General features: G+C 44.7%; 1 protein-coding gene across 4 annotated transcripts in view; it reads left to right on the top strand.

Moving 5' to 3' along the window:
* DAPK1 (death associated protein kinase 1) overlaps positions 1-25,966 on the top strand; it is a 210,895-nt gene that overhangs the window by 142,999 nt on the left and 41,930 nt on the right. For all 4 annotated transcript variants that reach the window (XM_057549198.1, XM_057549201.1, XM_057549199.1 and 1 more), the window contains exons 4-18: positions 2,397-2,535; positions 4,586-4,715; positions 4,887-4,935; positions 5,022-5,048; positions 5,539-5,691; positions 6,058-6,103; positions 7,261-7,350; positions 8,727-8,819; positions 11,765-11,884; positions 12,342-12,440; positions 13,275-13,373; positions 14,952-15,050; positions 15,950-16,147; positions 17,492-17,689; positions 21,624-21,722. In XM_057549198.1, the coding sequence (XP_057405181.1) occupies positions 2,397-2,535; positions 4,586-4,715; positions 4,887-4,935; positions 5,022-5,048; positions 5,539-5,691; positions 6,058-6,103; positions 7,261-7,350; positions 8,727-8,819; positions 11,765-11,884; positions 12,342-12,440; positions 13,275-13,373; positions 14,952-15,050; positions 15,950-16,147; positions 17,492-17,689; positions 21,624-21,722 (1,639 nt within the window). The remainder of the gene's footprint in view (positions 1-2,396; positions 2,536-4,585; positions 4,716-4,886; positions 4,936-5,021; positions 5,049-5,538; positions 5,692-6,057; positions 6,104-7,260; positions 7,351-8,726; positions 8,820-11,764; positions 11,885-12,341; positions 12,441-13,274; positions 13,374-14,951; positions 15,051-15,949; positions 16,148-17,491; positions 17,690-21,623; positions 21,723-25,966) is intronic.

Here is a 25,966-nt window from a genome sequence, read left to right as displayed (position 1 = left end):
AGCTCAGGTTGGACGAGAGGAAGGAAAGCCAGCCAGAGAAGGAAGGGGAGCAAAGGCCTGGCCGGGGCAGCCATGGGGTTCCTGGGAAGGACTCAGGCCTCCACATCGTGCCCAGCTGTGTGGACGCTGGAAGATTCGCCCCAACTCCTAGCAACCAAACCCCAGCCCTTTCTTATTGTCAGGAAACTTATCAATATTTTAAAGGCACAAGCAGTCTGTGTGAGCAGGGGGGAGTGAGGAAGCCACTGAAGGGGAGGCAAAGAGAGCAAAGGCCAACACCATATTTACAGGAGCATCTGTAATGCTCCCCTGACCGGGAGTACAGTGGTTAAGCCAGACCAATGGATTTGAAAGGCGGAGGGGGGAGAAGCAGGGCAGGGAGGGGACTTTCATGATGGAACCTGCCCTTAGGCAGGTGGCATGGATTCTTCCTTTATAACAGTACCGGTTCCACTTACTGGGCCTCAGCCTAAAGCTAGACCTGCCTGCCACGGGCTTTACGTATATTTATTATCATTAGTCCTCAAAACCCTCAGAGGAATGGGTCCTATGATTCCCATTTGATAAGAAAATGAGGCTCAGCAAGAAGGAATAACCTTTTGGCCGCAGAATTAAGGTTTGCGTTGAATGTGCCAGCTCTGGACCATCTCCCCACCGTGCGGCCGTGATGCCACAGTTTACCTAAGGAATGGCCGCGCGGGCCAGAGAGCAAAGAAGCAAACGGATGATAGAGCGTCTTTCTCAGTGTTAGTTGGTTCACAACTTCCCATTTTTCCCTCCTTTTTGTTCCCTAGAGTTGAAGGATTCCCTCTCCCTGTTCTGTTGGTTTTAAGAGGAATAAAGAAGACAAAATGTGAGACGCAAAGGGCTCCACGGAGTTGGGCAGGGAGCCAGTGCAGGGGCCCAAGGCCGAGGGCGGTGAGGCTGGGATGGTGCGTTGGTGGAGGGGCGTTGCTGCATCAGCTGCAGGCCTCTGCCCCCCAGGCAAGGCTCAGGCTCTGTGGCAGGAACACTCTCGGGTCCCGGGGTTGGAGGAGTCACTTCGCCCTCCCCTCCGGATAAACATCCTGAAGTTAAATATCGGAGAGAGGCCTTGCAGCAGGAGGATGCAATTAAGACTTCGAAAACTGATCCTCAGTTTTTAGTGTGCTAAGAATCACCTGGGGTGCTTGTTTAAAATGCTGCCTTCCCGGTCCCCACTCTTGGAAACTCATGCAGCAGGTTGGAAGTGAGGCCCAGAATCTGCATATTTAAAACACCCCAAGCAATTCTGGTGCCAGGGGATCCTGAGCCAGGCTAAGAAAAACACCCACTTGGAGGGTGAAGGTGCAGGATCTGAAACTTTTCTTTTACAAAAATAGCTTTTTTTGTCATTATAATTTAATCTCAGGAGCACCAGTTTTCTTATTCTGGATGTAGATGTGGTAGGTAAGTTTATGGAGCTGTCTTGCTGAAAGAAAGATAATGCACACATGGTTATGTGCATAATTGCAGTTAATTATTATGTTGTGAACGTATGGTTAAACTCGATAAAGATTAACTTATAAAAACTCTTATTAAAAGTTCCCTGTTATTTGCCATTAATCAGTACCATGGATTTTTTAGGGGAGTTTGTTCATTCATCCACTTAATTAAAAAGCTTTTTCATTCTTGCTGCGTGGCTGGCCCTGTGCAAGGATGGGGAGACTGCACGCAGTGGGGCAGTGGGCCAGCCGCCGGGGGCTGACCGCTGCCCTCCAGGGATTTACAGTCTGGCCAGGGAGACAGATTCATCAAATCCCCAGCAACCACGGGCATTTCAATTTTGTGTATGTTTATTCTTATTTGTTAAGGTGTTTGTTAAATTCATTACTAAATGTGATTTTTATAAATGTAGAAGTATTTACATATATACAAATACAAAGCATAAAAACAAAAAATCCTTGTCAGGCCATATATTGTGATTTGGGCTTAAAAAAAAATTGACTGATATACAGATTTTGAACTTTCCAGGTGTCTCTGATTGGGCTAGGAAGATATCTTCTATAAATTCTATACAAAGTTGGATTGTAGTTTATTTTTAATCAGTGAGTTCAGACTTCATCTCTAAACATGTTTAAGATGTCTGAAAGATGCATTAATTTTTTTCCCCATCACATTTCTACTCTCTCCCCTATTTGTGAACCTAGCACATTAGGAAAGCAGTACCCAAGTGCTTTCAAGCACAAATGTACCTGAATGCAGAATTCTTATCCAACAATGAGAAGCACAGAGAATTCTGATTCCTTGCTTAGCAGTTTCAACATGTCCTCAATGCTATTTTCTTACCAGACACTTGAGCGTGCAAATCATCTATGAGAGAACAAATCAATATGAGACAGAACTGTCATCAATAACCTCTGCTTCCTGATTTTCAGCGTTGCAGGTGGTGAGCTCTTTGACTTCTTAGCTGAAAAGGAATCTCTGACTGAAGAGGAAGCAACTGAATTTCTCAAACAAATTCTTAATGGTGTTTACTACCTGCATTCCCTTCAGATTGCCCACTTTGATCTCAAGGTATGTTGCTTGGTGTGAATCAGATGAAAGCTTACACGTACCACAGCATTCGCTGTTTGCTAAGAAAAATTGAGGGCGTCCGAAAGAGATACATGTTTTTTTCCTAGAGGGGTTTAACAAATGAAATTATCTATATAAATCAGCAAGTGTATAATGCATGCCTACTACAGGAATTCCTAACCAATGTGTGAGATAGAGGCTTAAGATTAATGATTACATTTGAGAATTCTTGGGGAAGAATCAAGGGTTCTTACCAGCCAGGTCTTTAAGAAAGGGGGCTGCTGTTGGTTATGGGGTATTTTCAACCTGGAGTAGCCATTGGCTGCCCAGTTTCCATCCCCTTCTGGCTACAAGGCATATAAGATGGAAGGTGTCTTGATCTCTACTCTCCCTCTTTTTTTTTTTTTTTTTTTTTAAAGGAAGAACCTATTCTTTTTTTTTTTTTAATTTATTTTTTTTGGCTGTGTTGGGTCTTCGTTTCTGTGCAAGGGCTTTCTCTAGTTGCGGCAAGTGGGGGCCACTCTTCATCGTGGTGCGCGGGCCTCTCACTATCGCGGCCTCTCTTGTTGCGGAGCACAGGCTCCAGACGCGCAGGCTCAGCAATTGTGGCTCACGGGCTGAGTCGCTCCGTGGCATGTGGGATCTTCCCAGGCCAGGGCCCGAACCCGTGTCCCCTGCATTGGCAGGCAGATTCTCCACCACTGCGCCACCAGGGAAGCCCTACTCTCCCTCTTGATGCAAAGGCTTCTGGGCTGACTCAGTCTCTGGCAATCAATCAAGCCAAACTCTGAGACTGGCTAATTGTGATCTTTGCTTGGCTGGAGGCAAGACATTATCGGACGTAAAAAGGCGCATCATACTCCCATCCATCACAGAGGAGATGGTCTCTCTGAGAGGGGAAGATATACATATGAGCAACAGAAATGGCAATGTAAGATGCAGGGTACAATCCGAGGCAGCGAGAAGATTATCACAAACAGTGTGTGGTTGATTGCCAAGTGAATGATTCAGATCATTGGAGCTAGGATAGATGTAAGAGAAGGGAAGATTTTCTCCATACTTATTGTAGCAGAGCCGTCAAGACCCCATCTGGATCCCCCAACACTCACTAACACACATCCCAAAGACTGCTGCTGGGAGCTGGAAATGCCAGAGTAAATGCCCACTGAAGCAGCTCTTAGCAGTGGAGCTGGGGAGAAGGTGGATAAATACCCCAACTCCCTCGTGCTTCAGTTGGAAAATTCTGAGTGCTGCCCTTTCTCCCCAAGTCCTCCAAAGGGATTGTGCTCCAGTCACCCCTACCTTGATAAGACACTTTGTATCAGCTTCCTTCCTTCTGTTTCCTGTCTCCCCATTCCTCTACCAAGTATTCCCTGGAGTCCCCTCCTACATAAGCTGCTTGCATCCAAATCCATGTCACAGGTCTGCTCCTGGGAGAACCTAAACCAAGACATTTATTTTTCCTGGTGTTCTCTTGCAACTACTCTTTTATCCCTACTTTTTGGTTGTTTTTTCAGGGGAGAGGAAGAACTACCTGCCCTCTTGTCCTCAGCATAACATATGATAGGGTTTTTTTAATTGTGGAAAAATAAACATAAAATTTACCATTTTAACCATTTTAAAGTATGCAGTTAAGTGACATTAAGTATATGCACATTGTTGTGCAACCGTCACCACCATCTATTTCTGGAAATTATTGATCTTCCCAAATTGAAACTATGTATCCATTAAACACTAACTCCGCAACCCTCCTACCCCCAGCTGCTGGCGTCCACTATTCTACTTTCTGTCTCTATGATTTTGCCTATTCTAGGTATTTCATGTATGTGGAATCACACACTATTTCTCCTTTTGTGACTGGCTTATTTCAGTTCATGTAGTGTCTTCAGGGTTCATCCATATTGTAGCACATGTCAGAATTTACTTTCTTTCTCAGGCTGAATGGTATTCCATTGTATGGATAGACCACGTTTTGTTTATCCATTCATCTGATGGACATCATGTTATTTCCACCTATGAACATTGCTGTACTATTTTTCTTTTTTTAAAGCCTGAAAACATAATGCTTTTGGATAGAAATGTTCCCAAACCTCGGATCAAGATCATTGACTTTGGGTTGGCCCATAAAATTGACTTTGGAAATGAATTCAAGAACATATTTGGGACACCAGAGTTTGTTGGTAAGTTTTCTTATTCCTGTGGTCATTCATTTCTCATAAATATTATGCTTGCAAAATTCACCCTGCTGCAGCATCATTTCCCTGGTACATGTTTCTGGTTTTTATACATGAAGATTAGAATCTGTTGATTCACTTTCTTCTAAAACTAAATGTGCATTCATTTCCTCTTAGCTCCTGAGATAGTCAACTATGAACCTCTTGGTCTTGAGGCAGACATGTGGTAAGGAGCATACTCTTGATGTTGTCATCTTTCTGATTTATTTTACTATTCTTCTGACGTTGTTTTCCTTTTTATTTTGTGTCTAGGAGTATTGGGGTAATAACCTATATTCTGTAAGTATCCAAATCCACAACTCACGTTCTTTTCCTTTTTCTTTGAGACCATATGTTTTACTGACCATTCTATGTGTAGTGTTGATCAGTTCAGCTTATGTATGCTTTTTAAACATATTCATTTTACACCTCCTCAACATGTTTAGTTTATACTAATTAAGCATTTTCTCCTAATTTGAAATGAGTCATCAGAAACTGCAGCATAATCACTGAAAGAAAGCATGACTGTCTATTACTGCTGAGAAAATAGGAAAGGTTTTCTTTTTTTCTTAAACTACTAAATGCTGTTCTAAATTAACTGTCCTTTGCATTAAGCTGAAGATTTTGTGCATGACAATTAAATGCCCTATAAAATGTAACTGAATTCTAAAGTGACTGCTCAAGCACCAGATTATAATGTTATTCCTCACTCCCTTTATCAGATATTATAGGAACAGAATGACAACACAAGAGGGACTTACTCATGTTCTGTGCCCTGCTTTATTAACAGCCTAAGTGGGGCGTCCCCATTTCTTGGAGACACTAAACAAGAAACGTTAGCAAACGTATCTGCTGTCAACTACGAATTTGAGGAAGAATACTTCAGTAATACCAGTGCCCTAGCCAAAGATTTCATAAGAAGACTCCTCGTCAAGGATCCAAAGTGAGTGTCCATTATACCCAAAAGGTGCCCAGCTGTGGCCTCAGCTAGACGAGAGTTAGCACCTGTCCTGTGCACACGGCCACGTTTATGCAACCCTGGTTGTTTCCTCCTGGCAAAGAGAAGCATGCCATGTGAAACGCTTCAGAAAATGCAGGCAGGGCCCTTTGTACCTGCTCAGTCAGCCCCTGTGGGCACAGTGAAATAATCACACAAAGACTGATATTGTTTTCGGCTCTCTTCCGTGAAGCAGGCCCCGAACTGCATTTTCCAGAGCATCTGCTTGGTAGGCCCAGCCGGCATGGAAACAACCTTAGTGTTTGCTTCTATGGTCACCGCATTTTTTTTCTTTCCCCTCCCCCCACAAAGGAAGAGAATGACAATTCAAGATAGTTTGCAGCATCCCTGGATCAAGGTAAGTTGCATATTGCGATTGGTTTGGGGATTATAGGGTGACCTGGAACTCGTTTGTCCTAGGGTATCACTAGGCACTATGGGTTCTAACCACGGTCACGTCTGGAGTATTGTGTTTGCTGTTGGTGCGTACTTTAAGACAGCTGACAGCTGAGAGAATCCTCATGATAACGGAAGTAGAAAGGAGTGAGCTACCACAGTGCAGGATTGTGATGAGGAGCTGAAGGGCAGGTCCACTCAACAGCCTTGAGTTTGATTGTGGGATATGAGCCCAAACAATATTTTTTAAAATTCTTGAATTAACTTCCAGCATTTAAGTATCATATCAAATCTGGATTTCCAGCTTCTCTTGAAAAATCTGAAGATCTATCAACACTGAGCCCTCATTCCACAAGGCTGCCAGAAACTCTGCCCAGTTGCCTTTGTGCCAGGCCAGCGGCCACCCCCGACATATATACACCTTTACGTTATTTGCCTGGAGCCTGTCAGCATTTGGGTTAAAGAACTGAAGTTGCTTCAGCTAGACCAGAAAGGACTAAGGGTGGGGAAGCATGGCAGTTACAGAATAAAATCATGGAACCAATAAGTGGATTGTGATGCAGTAACTTGCGTTGCAGAAGTAGGTTTGGGGCAGCTGGAGACCTCTGTCTGTGCCAGCTGCCAGCAGTTGCCTGGGCTTCCCTAGAAGGCAACGGTGTCTCCTTCCTTCAGAGGTAGAGTTGCATGGCCTCCTGAAAAAATGCAGTAGGAGGGATTTTAATGTTGTAAGATAGACCGAATTTGCTAACATCTGAGGTCCCAACCACCTCTAAGTTACTTGATGATGTTAAGTTCACATGCCTCGTAATATGGCCTCACCGTGAATCATGCCATTCCCAGACTCTCTTATGGAAAGTTGTAATTCAGCTTGTCCAAGCTCAACTTTTCAACTTTCCCTCAAGATCCAGTCTTCATGGATTTGCTCAAACCCTTAGCCACAAGAGTTTAGCCTCTGGAGACTAGGTTCCTGGATCAGGCATATTATCCCAGCTCGTTTTGTTACTTTAGCAAGGTGAATGTGTAAGCATCCCAAATAATGAGAGGTTTTCAAAAGTTGTCATGTAACATATTTCTATAATTTAAGAGCTCTAAATTGTCTTCCTTGGATTTTCATTTTAGCCTAAAGATACCCAACAAGCACTTAGTAGAAAAGCATCGGCAGTAAACATGGAGAAATTCAAGAAGTTCGCAGCCCGGAAAAAATGGAAAGTAAGATTGTTTGATTTGAAGGGATTAACTAATTCTCTGTCCCCTGTGGCTCTCCCTCTGCTCCGGGCTTACTTCTTCTGATACTGGCAATGCAGAACTGCATCCTTTTTAAAAATTCACTCTGTAGTCATCTGCACCATTACCCTATTTTCAAAGACAATCAAAAATACTATTTCAGTCCTATTAACTCATCTTTTCACATGTAATTTTGCATTTTTTTAAATTAAAACCATTCCCAAGGCAAATTTTTAAATCAGTACAATAAAATTATAGTGCAGTCTTTTTCTAAATGCAACAAGCCACATTTTAAATAGATTTGTTTCTTGTGGTAAGCACCATAGCATTATGACTATACCAGAACTTGTGTAAATGGTTCTCTAAATCCAGCCTTGGTCTGTGAGTGGTTGGGATGGGGGTGGGGTTTGACCATGAACATCTGCAATGTGATCCCTTCTCAGTGTGGATGGTTTCTGCAGGGGCTGAGTAGGATGTGGCTCTAAAGGGCATTCCAGCCAACCTTGAACAAATAAAAATTCAGGGTTAAGAAGGGGACAGGATGGCTTCCTGTGCACAGGGTCATGTCAAGCCCAGAGGAAGCAGGTACTTGCCATGTCTCCTCATCACTGGGCCAGAAGTGTACCTCATTGTACTCATCAGGTTGGGGTTGCCTTGATAGAGATGAGGAGGACCACAGCCATGGGGTACTCAAGACTTGACTCTTAGTCTCAAAGAAGCCCTGAAAATAAGGCTTAAAATGTAGAGTGAACCACCATAAGTTTCTCTTTCTCTCCCTCTCTTTCATTCACATACAGACACACACACACACACACACTCTTTACCTATTGCTTCTGCCTTTGAGAGTAAATGCAGAGGTGTTTGTCCTATAGGCTAAAGAGTCCCCAACCTGCTCATTTCCAACAACTGGATGAGTTTTGAGAGTCACACTGTCTGCCATTACCAGCTTGCCTGGGCACCAAGGACACAGGGCAAGACCCTTGCATACCATGCTTCTCTGAGGAGGGACGTGCAAGGGCTTTGTTAGGGTAAGATCCTATTCCTCAAAGAGTAGAGAGTGAATATGGAGACAGAAGGGATGCATCCAGTTCTGCAGCTTAATACTGAAATGCAGGAGAATCTCTCTCTATTGTTGTCTTGATTTATAAGACCTTTAGAAATTTCTTTAAGCAAATATGATCCAACCTGCTTGTGGGATCGCCCACCCCTGAAGAATAATACATGCTGTCAGCATTGAATGCTATCTCAAAGGCTTTGTCATTTGCACTAATTTGAGTATTGTTATGTAAGCTCTCTCTCCTCCTCTCCCCCTGCATTTTTCTCACACTCTCTTTCTCTCTCTCTTTTTTTTTTTTTTAAAGCAATCTGTTCGCTTGATATCACTGTGCCAAAGATTATCCAGGTCATTCTTGTCCAGAAGTAACATGAGTGTTGCCAGAAGCGATGATACTCTGGTAAGCAAACCTTTTCCCTGGATAGGTTTGTTCTTAGCACTGTGTATTTACCGTGTTTAGGTTGTTTGATTTGTTCAGCAACCCAGAAAACCTGAAGTCTTGGGAACATCAGGCCTGTTCTTCCTCCTCTTGAGTGGGGGAGTTGGGGTGGCTGATTTGATCTACTCTATTACTGTTTTGTCCTTTTTCCTCTTTGTTTTGATTGGCTATATCTACTACCTCTAACACTTCCACCCTCCCACCCTCCTCTTCCCCCCAACACAGTTTGATAAAAGAGAGGCTGACCAGTAGAAGAGGAAAGATCATATTCTAATTTTCATGAACTAAAACGAGAGCCCTCTGTTTCCACCAACCTTGGAGAATCTTAGACTGTAATAGTACAAAAGGGGCAGACAACCCTCCTTCTGAACACATACACACACACACACACACAAACACACCAGAAAATCAGGGGAAATGCAGTGAGGCTGGCTGATATAGTTCATGGTAGACCAGAAAGCTAAACCCACTCACTTTGTTGATGTTTTATTGACTTGCAAAGGCCCTTGAGAACAACTCCACGATTTTTTTCCCTTAATCCAAACTGAAACCTAATCACAGATTAACTCTTCAGATATGACTGGACACATCAGAATTCAACGAGACTTTCCCCAACAGTCAGACAACGGGGCTTTGTGAACCCTGGAGGTAAAGGGGACTCCAGAAAAGGCAGAAAGGGTGGTTCTGTGGGAACCAGCCTGCTCCTGTAACTGAATAGTCAGTGTTTCCTGAGTGGAATCCGGGGACTCCAAGGGCAGGATCACACATCAGCAGACACCAGCTCTTTTTATACTCCCTGAAGCCAGTAGTTTTTTGTGTTTTTTTTTTGTTTGTTTTTTTGTTTTTTTAATAGATCTTTATTGGAGTATAATTGCTTTACAATACTGTGTTAGTTTCTGTTGCACAACAAAGCAAATCAGCCATATGCATACACAAGTCCCCATATCCCCTTCCTCTTGAACCTCCCTCCCATCTTCCCTATCCCACCCACGTAGGTCATCGCAAAGCACCAAGCCGATCTCCCTGTGCTATGCTGCTGTGAAGCCAGTAGTTTTACTCAAGTTCCAAATCTAACCTTATAGCCTGAAAAGAGATAGGAAATTTTAAAAAGAAAAAAAGAAGTAGCAGAGAAGCAAGTTAGGAGGAGAAGGGAGAGAAAGAGGAGGAAGGCTGGACTGGGGAATTGTTTGAGGGTGGCAGTGGAACCAAGACAAGATATAAACTATTAATCTAAGTAAGGTGATGAGAACAATGAAATCTTATAAATTAAAATTGCCCTGAATAATCAGTTGGGAGACAGTTTGTTGCAATGAAGAGTTTAGGGTAAGAGAGGGACAGGGCTTGTGTAGAAGCTCCAGGTGGGAAGACCCCCCTCCCCAGCCCTCAGGGTCTCTCTCTCATCATCTCAGTGTCCTGCTGATTGTGAGGCCGTGTTACAACAACGTGCTTATTCCTCCCATTCTCCCATTTCTTGTCACTCTCACTTTCAGGCAAATGTCTCTTAGTCTTCAACTTGGATTGTGATAGAAAAGCAAAACCAGTGGTGTTCTTAAACATGTACTCTGTGCAGATATTATTACGTCCCTCATGAAGCTTGTTTGGATTCAGATTTATAGAGAAGAGAAAGCAGAGTTCAGAGAAATGCTTTCTCCATTCCACCCCCCACAGGCAGAGGTTCAGCCTCTGTAGGTACGCTTTTCCAGATTTGAAATTTTAGTAGCAATACCTCTGTAAGTCCAAAACTTTTGTTTGGGACTTTTCTAGCTTATTTTTTTTGTTTTAATTTACCATATCGTGCAAATTTCTTATTATATATATTTTAAAAAGTACTTTGACAAAGTAGCAAAAATTTAACAAACTTACTGTTCCACAGTATCTAGTTATTTTCTCTTTGTAAATGAAATGCATCCATTTTCCTTTTTCTGGCCTTTATTTTTACATTTCTCCCCTTTTCAGATCTTCTTTTTTTAAAAAAAAAAAAACATCATGTGGGTCTGGCCCTTAGGTTGCCAGTTTGTGGCCTCTGTTCTCAGCATTTCATATATATTTTTTTTTTAATTTTTAATTTATTTATTTTTATATTTATTTTTGGCTGTGTTGGTTCTTCATTTCTGTGTGAAGGCTTTCTCTAGTGTGGCAAGCGGGGGCCACTCTTCATCGCGGTGCGCGGGCCTCTCACTATCGCGGCCTCTCTTGTTGCGAAGCACAGGCTCCAGACGCGCAGGCTCAGTAGTTGTGGCTCACGGGCCCAGTTGCTCCGCTGCATGTGGGATCTTCCCAGACCAGGGCTCGAACCCGTATCCCCTGCATTAGCAGGCAGATTCTCAACCACTGTGCCACCAGGGAAGCCCTCATACCTTCTTTTTTAATAATTGTGGCCAGTTTTCAGAGAATTTTGCTATGTTGTAGAATACCTAGAGAATGAAGAATTTCTAGTGCTCAAAAAATGACAATCTGTAATTGCAAAAATTACAAAGTAAGACTTTCTTATTCAAAGATATCATTTCCTTGGTTCTATGGTTTTTAGAATCTGAGTTAGACCTGAAATTTTCTACAGTGGTTTCTGGGACTATATGTTTTTAAAGATTCCTAAGATAAACACAAAGTGTAGTTTGTCATCAATCGTTGTTCTAAATCTGAATCTTAAGAGCTGTTTGCTCTCTGGGTTATAATGCAGGCAACATAAAGACACAGGTAAATAGTAGGTGCTGCTAGTTCCCAACATGGAAGGGGGAAAAAAATGACCTCCTGCTTCCCTTCATGACCAGGTGGATTTGGGGATTAAATGGCTTACTTTCCCCTGAACGCTCCTTTTAACAAATGAGCATTGGTTTCTCTGATGTTGGTAAAAGGAGCAGCATGACCAGCAATCTAACACTTTTTCCCTCTTCCACGTCTCTCTCAAGGATGAGGAAGACTCCTTCGTGATGAAAGCTATCATCCATGCCATCAACGATGACAATGTCCCAGGCCTGCAGCACCTCCTGGGCTCCTTGTCCAACTATGATGTTAACCAACCCAACAAGGTCTGATGCTGTCCTGCCACGGGTAGTGGGGATCGGGGGGTTATGGTGACTGGGCACCACCAAGTCCAAGGTGGAAAGACCCCATCTGCTCTTCATTCTCCCTTACTGTTGTAAACTCCATACTGTGGGGAAAATCACTTCTGCTTAGAAAGTGAGCTGAGTTAGGAATAAGGTCTTTTTGCATTGAGGGCCTTTCTACATGCACCTAGCACTCGCCTCTAACCATGAAATTTTAAATGTACTCATCGTGCAAATGAAAATGTCACTTTTGATTGTGAATCCAAAAGAGGAAGATGTTGTGTCCTTCTGACTGTCTTCCATTCCTGTCACGCAGGACGGGAATGTGTCCTGTGTCTGTGGAGACACAGGAAGGTGTCTGGGGCAGCAGGGGTAGTTTGGGCTTTTCCTTTCCTACCAAACCTGAAAAATCGTTATTTTTTTTTCTTGCCTTTTCCAGCATGGGACACCACCATTACTTATTGCTGCTGGCTGTGGGAATATTCAAATACTACAGTTGCTCATTAAAAGAGGCTCGAGAATCGATATCCAGGATAAGGTCATAATTCTGTTTTATTGCAAATGAATTAATTTTTTAAGTATTTCCAAATGTCTCTAATCAAAAGGTAATAGAGAAAAATAGCACATATGCCCTACTTTATATCTCAGTTTCCTATAAAGGAAGATGAACTACTTGAATAGCCTGTTCCTGTCTAACATGTTACAGAGAAAAAGGCAAACATTCATCTTCCTCGTGGCTCTGTTGCTCGACATCATCCTTTCTTCGTGTCCTGCCCCAGATTGACTCCTTACTGATCATATTTACTCAGCGGTGTTATTTGATGTCACATTGAAAATGTTTTAATTATCCAATTAATCTCATCAGAAATGTATTTGCCCACACATTAATTAGGGCAACAGAGTAAGGAGGATATGCTTTGAGGTGTAGACCACATTGGAAGTGTAGACACAAGTGATGATCAGCTAATCATCATTACAACGGGTTTGTCATCAGCTGTAGACTTTCAACTGAGCTGTAAATGGACTAGATCTGGCCCTTGACAATATAGGGAATTCTAACCAGAAGTTGAAATGAAGGTTTTAGGAAAAGAAAAACAACTTTTTATTTCGAAATAATTCTAGATTTACCAAAAAAAATCTGCAGAGATAGTATAGAGAGCTCCCTTATCCCTTTCACCCAGGTTCCTGGAATGTTAATGTCTTACATAACCTTGGTCCCTTTGTCAAACTGAAAAGTGAAATGGGGTTTTATTCCTCTTGGGAGTTGCTCCTTTGGAGTTTGTCATCACATAGGAAGGGAAATATAGCAACTGAGTGATATTTGCATTCAGATCCAGTCTGGGAATGTGACTCTGCCTTGGTTTTTGTACAGGGTGGATCCAATGCCATCTACTGGGCCTCTCGGCATGGCCATGTAGATACCTTGAAATTTCTCAATGAGAACAAATGCCCTTTGGATGTTAAAGACAAGGTAAGGTCACTTCTCTTCTTAAGGAAAGTAATAAAAGGCATGCCATCTGCATCATGACCCAAAGAACAAGGATTCAGGACCAAAATCTTCCTACATAGAATTTAAGTAGAAGTTTCTTTTTGCTGGTGGCTTAGTCTAATATTAAAATCTGATTTTAGCTGAAATCTGCCAAGTGGTTGCCATGTTATATAAGCAGTGAACTATCTTCCCCATAACATGAAAACTCAAAGTTCAGCCAGAAAGACAACCAGAAAGTGACCTGAGTCCTGGTCCTCTTCTTGACCCGCCATGTACACATCTCTACCATTCTCCTCCTCTTTGATGTGACTGACAGTGCTGACCTTACGACCACTGGCACTAGAAGGGTTAATGAGACAATGCCTGTAAAGTAAGGCTTTTGGGGTAAAGATGTTATCAAAATTATTGGTTTAGGAAGGTACCTTACTTTCACGTACCCATGTTTCATTCAGTCCACACAGCGGCCCTGTGAATTAATTGCAGGGCTGGGACCTGAACTTAAGATTCCTATTTTCTCATCTGTTATGTATTCCATTATGCAACCCCTCTCTGATTCTACTACTAGCAGACTGATTTGTCATGTTCAGTCCGGGCTGCCACATACAGTTGTATGGGTTGTGCACTGCACCATATCTAAGGGAGGACATTCACATTAAAGGCATAATTTATTTTTTTTATTTTTCATTATTATTTTTTAAATATTTATTTATTTTTGGCTGCATCAGGTCTTTGTTGCAGCACTTGAGATCTTTCGTTGAGGTGCACGGGCTCTTCGTTGTGGCCTGTGGGCTCTGGAGCACGTGGGCTCTGTAGTTGTGGCTCACATACTCGGTAGTTGCGGCATGCAGGCTTAGTTGCTCTGTGGCATGTGGGATCTTAGTTCCCTGACCATGGATCAAACCTGCATCCCCTGCATTGGAAGGCAGATTCTTAACCACTGGACCACCAGGGAAGTCCCAACATACATTTATTATAGCAGTTTTCTGTCGGGTGGCAACAAGTATCTCATTCTGTTATGTTTTTAGATCAGTTTATTCTGACAGTTTCATGGCAGATATAAATAAAATATCTTAAGGAAGTTGCATCTATTACTAATTCATAGAATGTTATTGTATGGGCTAATGGTAATGTTTTTAAAAATCTCTGAGAATGTAAGCAATTACATTCTAAACATAGACAAACTGAAATCAGAAACTTGCTAATAAATAAAACCCTGTGTTTAAAGAACTTAATATTAAAAAAGGAATTTTGTGTTTTGAAAAAAAAATCACATAGCTGGAAGCGTCAGTATATAAAGAAAATTGAGACCAGCTATCACAAAAAAGGGAATGCACTCTTGCTTAGGGAGGGAGGGTTATCACACACAGGATGAGCCACGTGTGTGGATTTAACGCTAGCTACATAGTGGGTGCCCCACCCCAGGGTCCTTGGCCCAGTCACCAAAGGGGCGTCTGGCCTGAGAGGGGCAGGTACCACCTCAGGGGAGGATGTGGAGCCAGGCATGGGTGGGAGTGGGATGGCTCCCAGGGGGCTCTGAATCTTTGGCTGTGTCTTTTGCAGTCTGGAGAGACAGCCCTTCATGTGGCAGCTCGCTATGGCCATGCCGATGTGGTTCAGTTACTGTGCAGCTTTGGCTCAAATCCCAACTTCCAGGACAAGGTGGGTCATGGTACCTGATGTCCTCACTTCTTTCTGCTTTTTGCACGGGTATACAGGCAGCCAGATGATATGTTTGGGTCTTATGGAGTTTTATCCAAGTTAGGTTTTCTGCTTAGATTACAGAGGGCAGGGACTCAAACAAAAGCACTAACATTCATTCATTCATTCATTAATCCTCTGGACAACCCTATAATTCTCATTTTATAGATGAGGAAACTGAGGCAGAGAGAGGTTCAGGAACTTGCCCAAGGTAACACAGCTCAACAGTGGTGGAGCCGCTGCTCAAGCCCACACAGTCTGGTTCCAGAGTCTGTGTTCATAACCACTACAGTACAGCAGCCTCTCGTAGACAGATACATGTGTCTAATGATGTTGATCGTGAATATGTAGACCTCATGACCAACCATTTTTGTTAAACTTGGTTGTCTTGGTCCCTTCTTTGCCAGAGCAGTAATCAATTTATGTGACTCGTCTTTATGCTATACACATGACAGTAATCTTGAGGCATCAAGATTGTTAGAAGAGTTCTTGCTCAGAGAAGTGCTGTCCCGTGGTTAGTAGTCTCCAATGAAGTAAAGGACAGACAGCACTTTTACAAGAAAGATGATATAAATCCACCCACGCAGAAGCTCTATTGTTCAGAAGAGCTGAGCCGCTGGTTCCAGTGGGCTCCGCAAAGTCAGTTGTCAGTAAAATGCTGAGAAAGCTGAATTTGAATTAAGGAAAGCCGTCAGACCCATGCCCATTATTTCACATTAACGTTTTGCTCCAATAGCTACAAGCTCTTTAAATCTGCTGCCTTGAGTTTGCTGCCAAGTTAGGCCAGGACTCTCACCATGCCTGTACTTTCTTTCATAGTCTTGCATTCTCCTCCTCTATGTACTTGTCTCCTTGGCCAGGAAGAAGAAACACCCCTGCACTGTGCTGCCTGGCACGGCTATTACTCTGTGGCCAAAGCCCTTTGTGAAGCCGGCTGCAATGTGAACATTAAGAATCGAGAAGGAGAGACCCCCCTCCTGACAGCCTCCGCCAGGGGCTACCACGACATTGTGGAGTGTCTGGCTGAGCACGGAGCCGACCTTAATGCATCCGACAAGGTACTTAGTGGGTCAATATATCCCACTCGTTGAAAAGTGATCTGGGGGGCTGGAGGGACCACAAGACTTCTCAATTAGTTTACCTAAAATAACAAACTTGAGTACAACAAGTTATATTATCCTTTCTCTTCTCCTATCCAAAGATTCTGTGATTCTAGATTCTGTTTAATAATTAATATTCATTTGTGGGCTGTAACAAAATTTACGAATTGGTCAGATGACTCAGGTCTCTATTTTTAGCCTTTTTAGCTTTGGAGCAGGTACAGTGATGATCACAGAGCCCAAGACAAATCCTCATTTAGGACTGAAATTGGCAACACACTATTAATTTGTAGATAGACAAAGAAATATGTGGTTTATTTACTTCCATCACCTGCTATTTTGTAGAAAAACAATAAACTATTCTTATTTGTTTGGCAATCTCAATTCCAGGCCAGGTTTTCCTTTTTTAATTAAGCAAATTCAGCGTAATCTGTTCTTATTGTGAACTTGTACTTACAATGAGGCTGTGATGTTGCTATGTATAGTTAGATCTGGCACACTGTGGTTAATTTAGGAACTGCCACTTGTGGAGTATTTTCTGGGTACAGAGAAGTAGTTCTCAAGTGGGGTGACCTTGCCCCCAGGAGACATTGGTAGTGGCTGGAGACATATTTTGGTTGTCACAGCCAGGGTGGGGCATCTAGAAGACGAAGAACAGTGGTGCTGCTGAACAGCCTACAATTCCCAGGACAGGTCCCAAATGTCAGTAGTGCTGACATTGAGCAACCCTAGAACAAGTACGTTACAGAGATGTTTCCAAACTCCCTCTACCCAGCTCCTAAAACTCAACACGTTTCTTCACCGGGGGTTCTATAGCAGGTGGAATGAATCCCGGGCTGATGCTCATATACATGACAGCAAGTCGCCTTGCTCTCTCAGTTTCTCCTGGTGTAAAATAAAATAATAAACTTTCTACTTAGGAAGTTAGTAAAGATTGCTGAGCAAATGTTTTGAAAAGTGTTTTTCAAATACTTGATAAAACAGGCCATTGGAGTACCAAAAATAACTTAAGTCCTATAAATGCAGAGACAAAAAGGAGTGTGGACTCTTCCTACCCGAATGTACTGGCCAAGCCTAGGTTAATTAAGCTGACGGTCAGCTTGGTCTGTGATTATTCAGAGTGAGATGTATGGGGCCTCGCCCCAACCCCACCAGGAGTGAAGTTCACGGTTTTAATCCTCCTTCAGGCTTTGCAGTAATGGTCCCATTGCCAATTAAACCTGGCCCAGTGCAGCTGGAAAGGCAAGCGGCCAGGCCCACATGCCCAAGCGAAAGCGCTCACGGCCCTGGTGTTTGTTGCAGGACGGACACATAGCTCTTCATCTTGCTGTGAGACGATGTCAGATGGAGGTCATCCAGACTCTCATCAGCCAGGGCTGTTCCGTCGATTTCCAAGACAGGCATGGCAACACCCCCCTCCATGTGGCCTGCAAAGACGGCAACGTGCCGATTGTGGTGGCCCTCTGTGAAGCCAGCTGCAATTTGGATCTCTCCAACAAGGTAAAGCTGGAAGGAAGATCCCTGCAGAGTCTGTCTGTGTCTGTCTGTCCACGTGTTTCCGGGTTTGGGCAAGTTTCTCTCTGCATCTTTTCATTGTTCGAAGTCAGTATTGCTTATATGAACCTGTTCCTTTTTATAGGGCTCTCCACTTTAAGTATATTTTACATCAGACTTTTGAATAATTTCCTAGAGTAACAGAAAATTACATTAATAAGTACTTCCTGCTGAGCCTGGCTTACCATTTATGGGCATCAAGAAAGAGAGAGAGAGAGAGAGAGAGAGAGAGTGTGTGTGCATGTGTGTGTGTGTGTGTGCGTGTGTGTGTGTGCCTGCGTGCGCACGCATGCGCGTCCCCTCCTGTAGAGGAATCAGAACATGGTACAAATTGGGGCATCTTCCTGGAGCACTGAGTCTTCAGGAAACACCTAATGAGTTATGATGTGATTGAAATTCCTAGGGCCAGATTTCTTCAGTTTCCCCCACTGAGAGTTTTATGGTCAAAAGTTCATAACATCTTTTTTGTGCTTAATAAGTTTGGTAAGACCAAGAGGATACTATCATTTGGTGAATGATAAAGAAATAAAAATCCCCACATGCTGACTCCTAGAAATTAGCTAACACCTCTTTTCCCTGAATACCATCTAGATTTTCATTACCAAATATGATAGAACAGTTGGATATTCATGTGGTTTCAGCCCTGTAACTGTATGAAAGGCAAGCACTATTCTGTTATGATTATGTTAAAAGCAAAGTCCAAGTAGAATTAATTTTTTAATTACAGGAAATGTTTGTTTATAAATGGTAGACATGATACCAGCAGAATTTTATTATGATTTGTTTGAGGTAAAAAGAATTAATATCTGAAACAACTGGAAAATGATGCTTCTATCAAAAAAAATAGTCCTCTTGCATATTATGTGATTAATTCTAATGGGAATTGAAATTGGTAATCTTCATATTCTGGAAATATGAAAAGCCAATATACTAGGTCTTATCCATTAGCTGCTGGTTGCTTTCTTAGTTTATCCTATTCTAACCTTGCCAAGTCAGTTATATAAGTGGCTTAAGGAGGAAACTAAATGTAATATTAAGCATCATCAAGACCTTGGCTTTCCTTCCAGGAGTCTTTAAATGAATAGAAAGCAGCTTTAGGAACCTCGTGGCACTCATTTGAATACCTTTGACTTGGCCATTGTACACCGCGACTTTGTGGGTCTCACGCCTTCTTCAGAAGGGTTGGTGTCAGCTTGTTTTCCTGTTCATTTTTTCGCTATTTATTTTAGGAAACATGATTGGGGCTGTAGAGGAGCTTAAAAGATGCACAGAAAAGTAAGAGAAAGGCATTATTTCTCCAGAAAGCACATCTGGCTTTACATGGTCTCACCCCGGTAACCAGTTGTCAGCGTGGAGGTGGCACAGTGACGGCCCATGTCCCACAGGCAGACTGTCACTCCTTTCCCATGGTGTGCCCTGCCTTTTCCCTACCTGGACTCAATTCCCCTGGAGATAAAAATGGTCATTCAGATCGTACCCCTGTCAGCAGTATGTGACAGGAACTTGTCACTATTTTTGACGCTCATTGCAGTGAAACAGACATGTCTTTGTCTGCATTCTTCTCATGTGAAAATCCGGAGAGTGGCTATTTACTCGACCACATCGGGAAATGCGGGAGAGGAGAGGAACTAGATGATGCAGAGTGCACGGCCCTTAACCCTTTGTTCCTTTCTGGATTGGCTCTTCTTATCAGCGAAAGTAGAAAAAGCATGTCGATACACACGTGTGTGTGCACGCACACACACACAGATGCGCACACACATCCAGGAGCCTGCAAGAGAATTCCGTGCCTGCCACGCATTGATGAATGCCCTTCTGTGACAACACTGTGCCAGGCGTGGGTGGGGAGTAGGGGTAGGCAGGGTATGGACGGCAGGGAATGGTTCTTGCCCTCAGGCTGCTTTTGGACAGACACACAGACATTTCAATATAACAGCATCTCATATTGCAATCACTGCTGTGATAGAGGTACAGGTGCTCCGGAAACATGGACATCTGGACATTAAAGAAACCGGGAAAAGCTTTTCAGAGGTGATCATTTTAAATGAGTAGGACTTGGACAGATGAAGAAGAGGGGAAAGCATATTTCAAGAAGAGGAGGGAGGCAGCTAGAAAGGGGCACTGAATCCAGATGGTGAAAGACCTTGAATGTAATGCTAAGGAGTTTGGGTTTTGTTCTGTCAATCATTGGGGGCCATCAAAAGTGTAAACTCTCCTAGTCCCTTTTATTCATCACACGCCTCTTCATTGACCTTCTTCCCTTCTATAAAACTATGCATCCTGTAACCAAGACTATCTTCCTTACACAGAAATCCAAACCCTTCCTCCAGGTCTTCCAAACCTCCTCCTTTCCTTCTCACTTTAACTCTAGGGTATTTGAAAGCTTCGTATCTGCTTTCTAAATCACTCTAGAAGCTAACAGTAAACAAAACATAAATATGCACATACATTGCAGCGTTATTTATAATCGCAAGAAATGGAAACACCTTAAGTGTCCATCCTCAGCAGGCTGGCTAAATGAGTTATGATATAGCCGTATATTGAATATTATTCAGGTATCTGAAAGAACGTAATAGATTTCCTTATAGACATGAAAAATTATTCACAATCTATTGTTAGGTGAAAAAAGCAAGGGACAGAATAGAAGGTGGAGTGTGATTAATGTCTTGGCTTTTCAGATTATTTCTCTCCATTTATGGATTCATAGAGAAAAGCCTGGAAGGTTTGAGTAGGGCTAGTTCTGAGTAGGGGAACTTGGGGGAGGGGGAGGGGGAGGGAGACTTCATTTTTCTACCATATATCCTTCTGTGTTGTTTGGATATTCTACCTGAGCATGTGTTAACTTCCTAACAGAAACCTGTATTTGCACATAAACAGCATAAAGCAGAGACACCCAGACTTGCTCAGTTCATAACTTCCATAGTGTCTTAGTAATCTTTTTCATGGCTCCCCCAGAGCAAAAGAAATACCTAAAGTTCTGTTTATTAAGTCGTTCAATCCAAGCAACCTAGTATTTATGTCCTAACAACTTAGTAGCTGTGGGAATAAATGATCCACATAAATTGAAAGAAAACTATTTTTATTTCATTCTTAATTAACCCCAGTTGTATATTAATGGGATGTGTATGCTTGTTGGGCACCTCATAACTCCTCAAACCCTGGACTCAGAGTGGACACCACCACCCTTATATCCTGTTCTACATGGATTTTCTCAAGATATTTGCCTCTTATCAACCCCCTGCTGTGCATACATGATGTCATTGAAAGGAAGGCAGTACCAGCTACTTTGAGACTTTGAACTACCTGGAGCTACTAGTTTCCCTGGTGTCTGAACCTGCTGGTTCCATCAAAAATTTAAAATGTTCCTCAGCGCCCCATGAGTTCACTGTAGTGCCTCCAGATGCCTTGGGTTTGGGAACCCATAGGCATAAAAAATGGTGGGTATGGCCTTGGAATTTCACCTCATTAGAGTGTCTTCAGTGGCTGTGCTTCCATGCCTTTTTCCTTTGCTATATCTAAATTTGAACTGTGGTGCAGATCTTTCCGGAACTTTGGGGCCCTTGAGCCCTGACTCATGCCTCCTTTCTGCTGGCGCAGCAGGAGACTTAATTTAGTTATCTTATGATAAGCCTCCCACTCTTTCATCCTTTGAAGTTTTATTTTAAAGTTACTCTTTTAAATGAGAAATACTTGAAAATGTTTTGCTTGGCTTGCCTCCCCGAGGAGATGGCAAGTTTCTGGAGAAGGGAGACCTCGCCTCCTATTTCTTCTTGGAGGATCCCAGATCCCTACACCATGATGGCCCTGTGAGGTCACTCCATAAATGTCATCCTCAGCAGCAGCCGTGAGGACTCTCCTGGGTCTTTCTTGTCTCTTCCAGTATGGACGGACGCCTCTGCACCTTGCAGCCAACAACGGGATTCTGGACGTGGTCCGCTACCTCTGTCTGACGGGCGCCAACGTGGAGGCGCTGACTTCGGTGAGTAGCCCTCTGGCAGGAGAAAGCAACTGCAAATCCCTCAGGCCTCGAGGGCACAAGGGGAAAGGTATTGCTTGGCAACTGCACTCCAGAGCAGACAGGCTGCCGTTAAGCTTCAGCTCCTCCACTGCAGTTACGTAAACATTTGCCCACACAAACCCGGGTTAAGAGCCCGATAATGCATCATCCTCTTCTTCCACCAGGCCTTCACTGACAGGAACACCTGCTGTTTCCCACTGGCCTTTTCGTTTCCTGTGTTACACAACAGGCCTTTGTGTTTTCCATTAGATTGTGTGTTTATCTTTTCTAAACGTGCCCCCTCCTTACAGGGAGGGAGGAGGAAGTCCCCCCAGCGTGGAGGGAACAGGTGACAAGAGCTGTTCTCTCTTTTTTAAAAAGTCCAGCTTTGCTCTTAGGCCCACGACATATTTTAAAATGAGATTTCTTTAAATCTCATTTCTTTAAGTGTCTCGCTCCCGACATTCCCCGTTCCAGACCTGGTACCTCCCTGCAGAAGAGACCCTTTGATTCACATTTCAAGAAATACCAAAGAGGAAAAATATGTCCGCTAAGAGATAAGGTTGCTGTTTTACTGCTGCAGTGAAACATTATCATTTGAGTTGTTTCAGGCCCAACAGTGGATTGAGTCTCCATTTGCTCATGTGGGAGATTCCTAAAACTCACTAGAACTTTGCTGACATAAAGTGTTTCTCTAAGGAGACCCATCGGAGTCTTGAGATATGGTGGCCAACCTTGGGAAAATCAGGGCTCTGAGGCTGGAGAGTCATACAGGGGTTGGCAAACTATGGACCACGGGCCAAATTCAGCCTGCTGCCTGCTTCTTTTAATAAAGTTTTACTGGGACACAGCCACGCCCATTGTTTACACATTGTCTGTGCCCATTGTCACTCTACAAGGGCAGAGGAGCAATTGCAACAGAGACACTATGGTCCTCAGAGCCCCAGATATCTGCTACCTGGCCCTTGACAGAAAATGGGTACTGGCTCTTGGCCTAGGACATTGCCTCCCTGGCTGCGTTAATGTGACAGGGATGTGATTCCCTCCCCACAAGCAGTGGGTCTGTTCTCTGCAGTGTTGAGGCCTCGAGCTGGGCTCTTCTGCAGGCCCAGTGCTTACCAGCACTCTACCTGGGATTGTCCCTTCTTAGGGCACCTCCTCGCCCATCACAAGCCCACCTGCCGCCGTGCAGTGACCTGACATGCCATTGTCAAACCCTGACCATCCATGTCTTGGCACTCAGTCCAGCTACTCCACGGTACAGCACCGATGTACATTTTGATGGGGAGAAGTATGTTTTTGTTACAGATGTTGCCTCATAAAAAGTAAACTGCCGAGGACGGCTGTGAAGATGCCAGCAGCTGCTCCTGCCCACCCGGCAGTGTGGGCCGGGACCTCTCAAATGTGTGACCTTCGGCCTCTGCTGGGTCCTTGAGCTGCCCCCTGACCACTGTGAGCCCACGGTCATCTCCCCTTGCCTTTGGCCGCCCCCTCAAGAGGCCCTCGGGTGTAACTCCTGCTCCCCACCCTTCCCAGCTCACTGCAGACGCTCCTCCCTGGTCCCTACGGGTCCACCTCATGGGGCCTCAGACGTTTATTCATTCAGCAGATACTGAGCATACACTGCACACCGGGCACGGAACAGGGAACACAGAGGGACCAAGTCAGGCAAGCTGCCCCTCCCTCGGGAAACTCTAGTCTAACGGGAGAGAGTCAGACCCAGGGGTCACAGCAGTAAATATACAGTTACTGGATGGGACCTGTGAGAATTAAGAGCCAGAGTCCCCAGGGACGTTTCCAGGGGGGTCAGGAGCACTCCGCAGAGAGAGTGGAGAGAGAAGGAAGGCCCCAGCCCGGCGGAGCTGGAGCACGGCCCGGACTGGCCCGGCCGAGGTGGGGCTTGGTGGGACTGGACGTGCATGGCCCCCCCAGCAGGCATGGTGGAGACGGGGGTCTCCTAGGGCGGGGAAGCCACGTGGGCTCCGCGCAGGGTGCGGGTCGTCACAGAGGCACCGTGCTGCGGGCTGAGGCCGGCTCCATGGAAGGACAGCTTGCTGCCTGTGTCGTACTAGACTTTCTAGTAGCCGCATCTGACAAGGAAAAAGAAACAGAGGAAATTCATTTCACTAATATATTTTAATATGTTCAAAGTAACATATAGAGTAATGTATTTTGCACAATAATGTGCAAAATATTATGATTTTGACTTGTAATCAGTATTTATAAATTATTGAGATACTTCCAGTTCTTTGATTGAAGTCTTCGAAATCTGGGTACGTTTTATACCCACAGCGCATCTTAGCTCGGCCTCGTTTCCAGCCCCGCAGAGCCGCGTGTGGGCTGGGCTGCTGCCTTATTGGACGGCACAGCCCAGCCCTCTTCGTGGGCCAGCTTTTCCCCTCTGCCTGACCGCAGGGTTCTTCCCATCGGGCACCACCTCCCTCAACCCTAGTGCCTCTAGCTGTTACCCTCCCTCTCCCAGTCTGTCCTCAGCCGGGATAACTGAGAAGAGTCTTCTGAAGGTCTGATCCTCTTTTTCCTTCCCTCCCACCTCTCCTCCGCCCACCACAGTCTGTCCTCGACTCCCGGAGTTCCCTCGACTCTGCAGAAGCCCCAGTCACCTCGCCTTCAAAACTTTTTTATTGTAAAATAAAACATTTTTTTTAAGGAAAGGACATGAGCAAAAGTAAAACTTGGTGGATTTGACAAACACCTTTGTAACCCCACTAAGGTCAAGAGGTAGAATTTTCGAGGCCACCCCAGAAACCCCTGGTGGCCTGTCCCAGCTGCAGCTCACCCCCACCCCTGCCCCCAGTGGAAGCCCCACTCTGACTTTTGTTGTACTATAATCACTTCCTTCCTTACCTTTCTCTGTTGTCTTTCTCACCTAAGTGCCAGCAGTTATGTCTAGTTATCTCTGCAGGACACGGCACTTCCTTGACACTCTCTCTGGCCTTGGATAAGAAGATCCTACTTGCCCCTGCTTCCCCTCCCATCTCTGCTGCCCTCCTCCAGCTCCAAGTCTTCTTGCTGCTGTTCCACCCCCCTGGCCGGCTGCCCTCCCGCTCTCCGCCCCCTACTCCTCTCACCAGCCCCAGGGCTGCAGCTGCACCTGAGAACTCAGGTCCACGTCCGGGTCTCCAGCCCCACTTGTCCCCTGAGCACTGCGCTGGGACCCAGCCTGGTGGACACCACCTCTGGAAGGCCCCCCGCCTCCACACTGCATCCTCTCCCTCCGGGTCTGCTCTCCTCCCTCAGTGTCTGCCCTTTACAAAAGCCTTCTGCGTACATCCAGTCGTCTGGTCCAGGAAACGTGGATGCTCTCTTCCCTGGCATCACGCTGGTGGCCACATCCTGGATTCTTCTCGAACTCACAGCTCTTCGTCCTCTGCCTCCACTTGGTTAAAATCTCACTGTGTATTTCCCCCAGGACCAGCTCTGCCTCGGAACTGGTCCCTCACCTGTAGCCTCATGGCCCTCCTGACAGTTCCGACCCAGCACCACATTCATCCTTCTGGAAAAGCCAGTCTGCAGTGGGCTCCAGTTGCAAATCATCCCGGGGCTCCGTTGCCTTCAGGATGTGCCCTCCATGGCCTGGTCCCTGCCCACTGCCCACATCACTCTTCACCTTGCACCCCCTTGGCTATACCAAACTGAGTGGGACTATTTGCAGGTCCTGGGACCTCGCTCATTCCCACCTCATCCAGTTGGCACATGCTGTTCCTTCCCTCTGGAGCCTCCTCTGTTTCCAGCCCCACCCCTTGCACATAGTGCCCCCACGTACACACACATACCCCTGCCATGAGGCAATAAGACATGCTTCTGCCTTCACAGGGAGAGCCTTTCAGTGCCTAGTGGGCACCCAGGCACATAGTAGTGCGTGATATTGGTGTCAGGACGATTCCGGAACACTAACTCCTTGTCATCTTCCAGTATTCAACTGGAGCCCTGGGACACCTCCTCTTTCCCAGTCCCCTTCAGTGGGTGTGATTCGTCCCCTTTCTTGCTCTGTTGGAATTGACCGCTGATTTTCCCATGAGGCTGTGAGCCCTTGGCCATGATCACGTGTAACTTGTCCTGGTTTCCTAACTGGTGTCCCTGCTCCCATCCTGCCCTGTCCACAGTCTGTTCCTCACACAGCAGCCTGCCTGACCCTGTGCAGACATATGTCAGATCATGTCCCTCATCTGTTCAGACCTTCCTTCAGGGTAAAAGTCCTCGTGATG

This window comes from Balaenoptera acutorostrata, chromosome 6 (assembly GCF_949987535.1).
Source record: "Balaenoptera acutorostrata chromosome 6, mBalAcu1.1, whole genome shotgun sequence".
Classification (NCBI taxonomy): Eukaryota; Metazoa; Chordata; class Mammalia; order Artiodactyla; family Balaenopteridae; genus Balaenoptera; species Balaenoptera acutorostrata.
The sequence above is the reverse complement of the archived record's forward strand: the minus strand, read 5'-3'. Positions and strand labels throughout refer to the sequence as shown.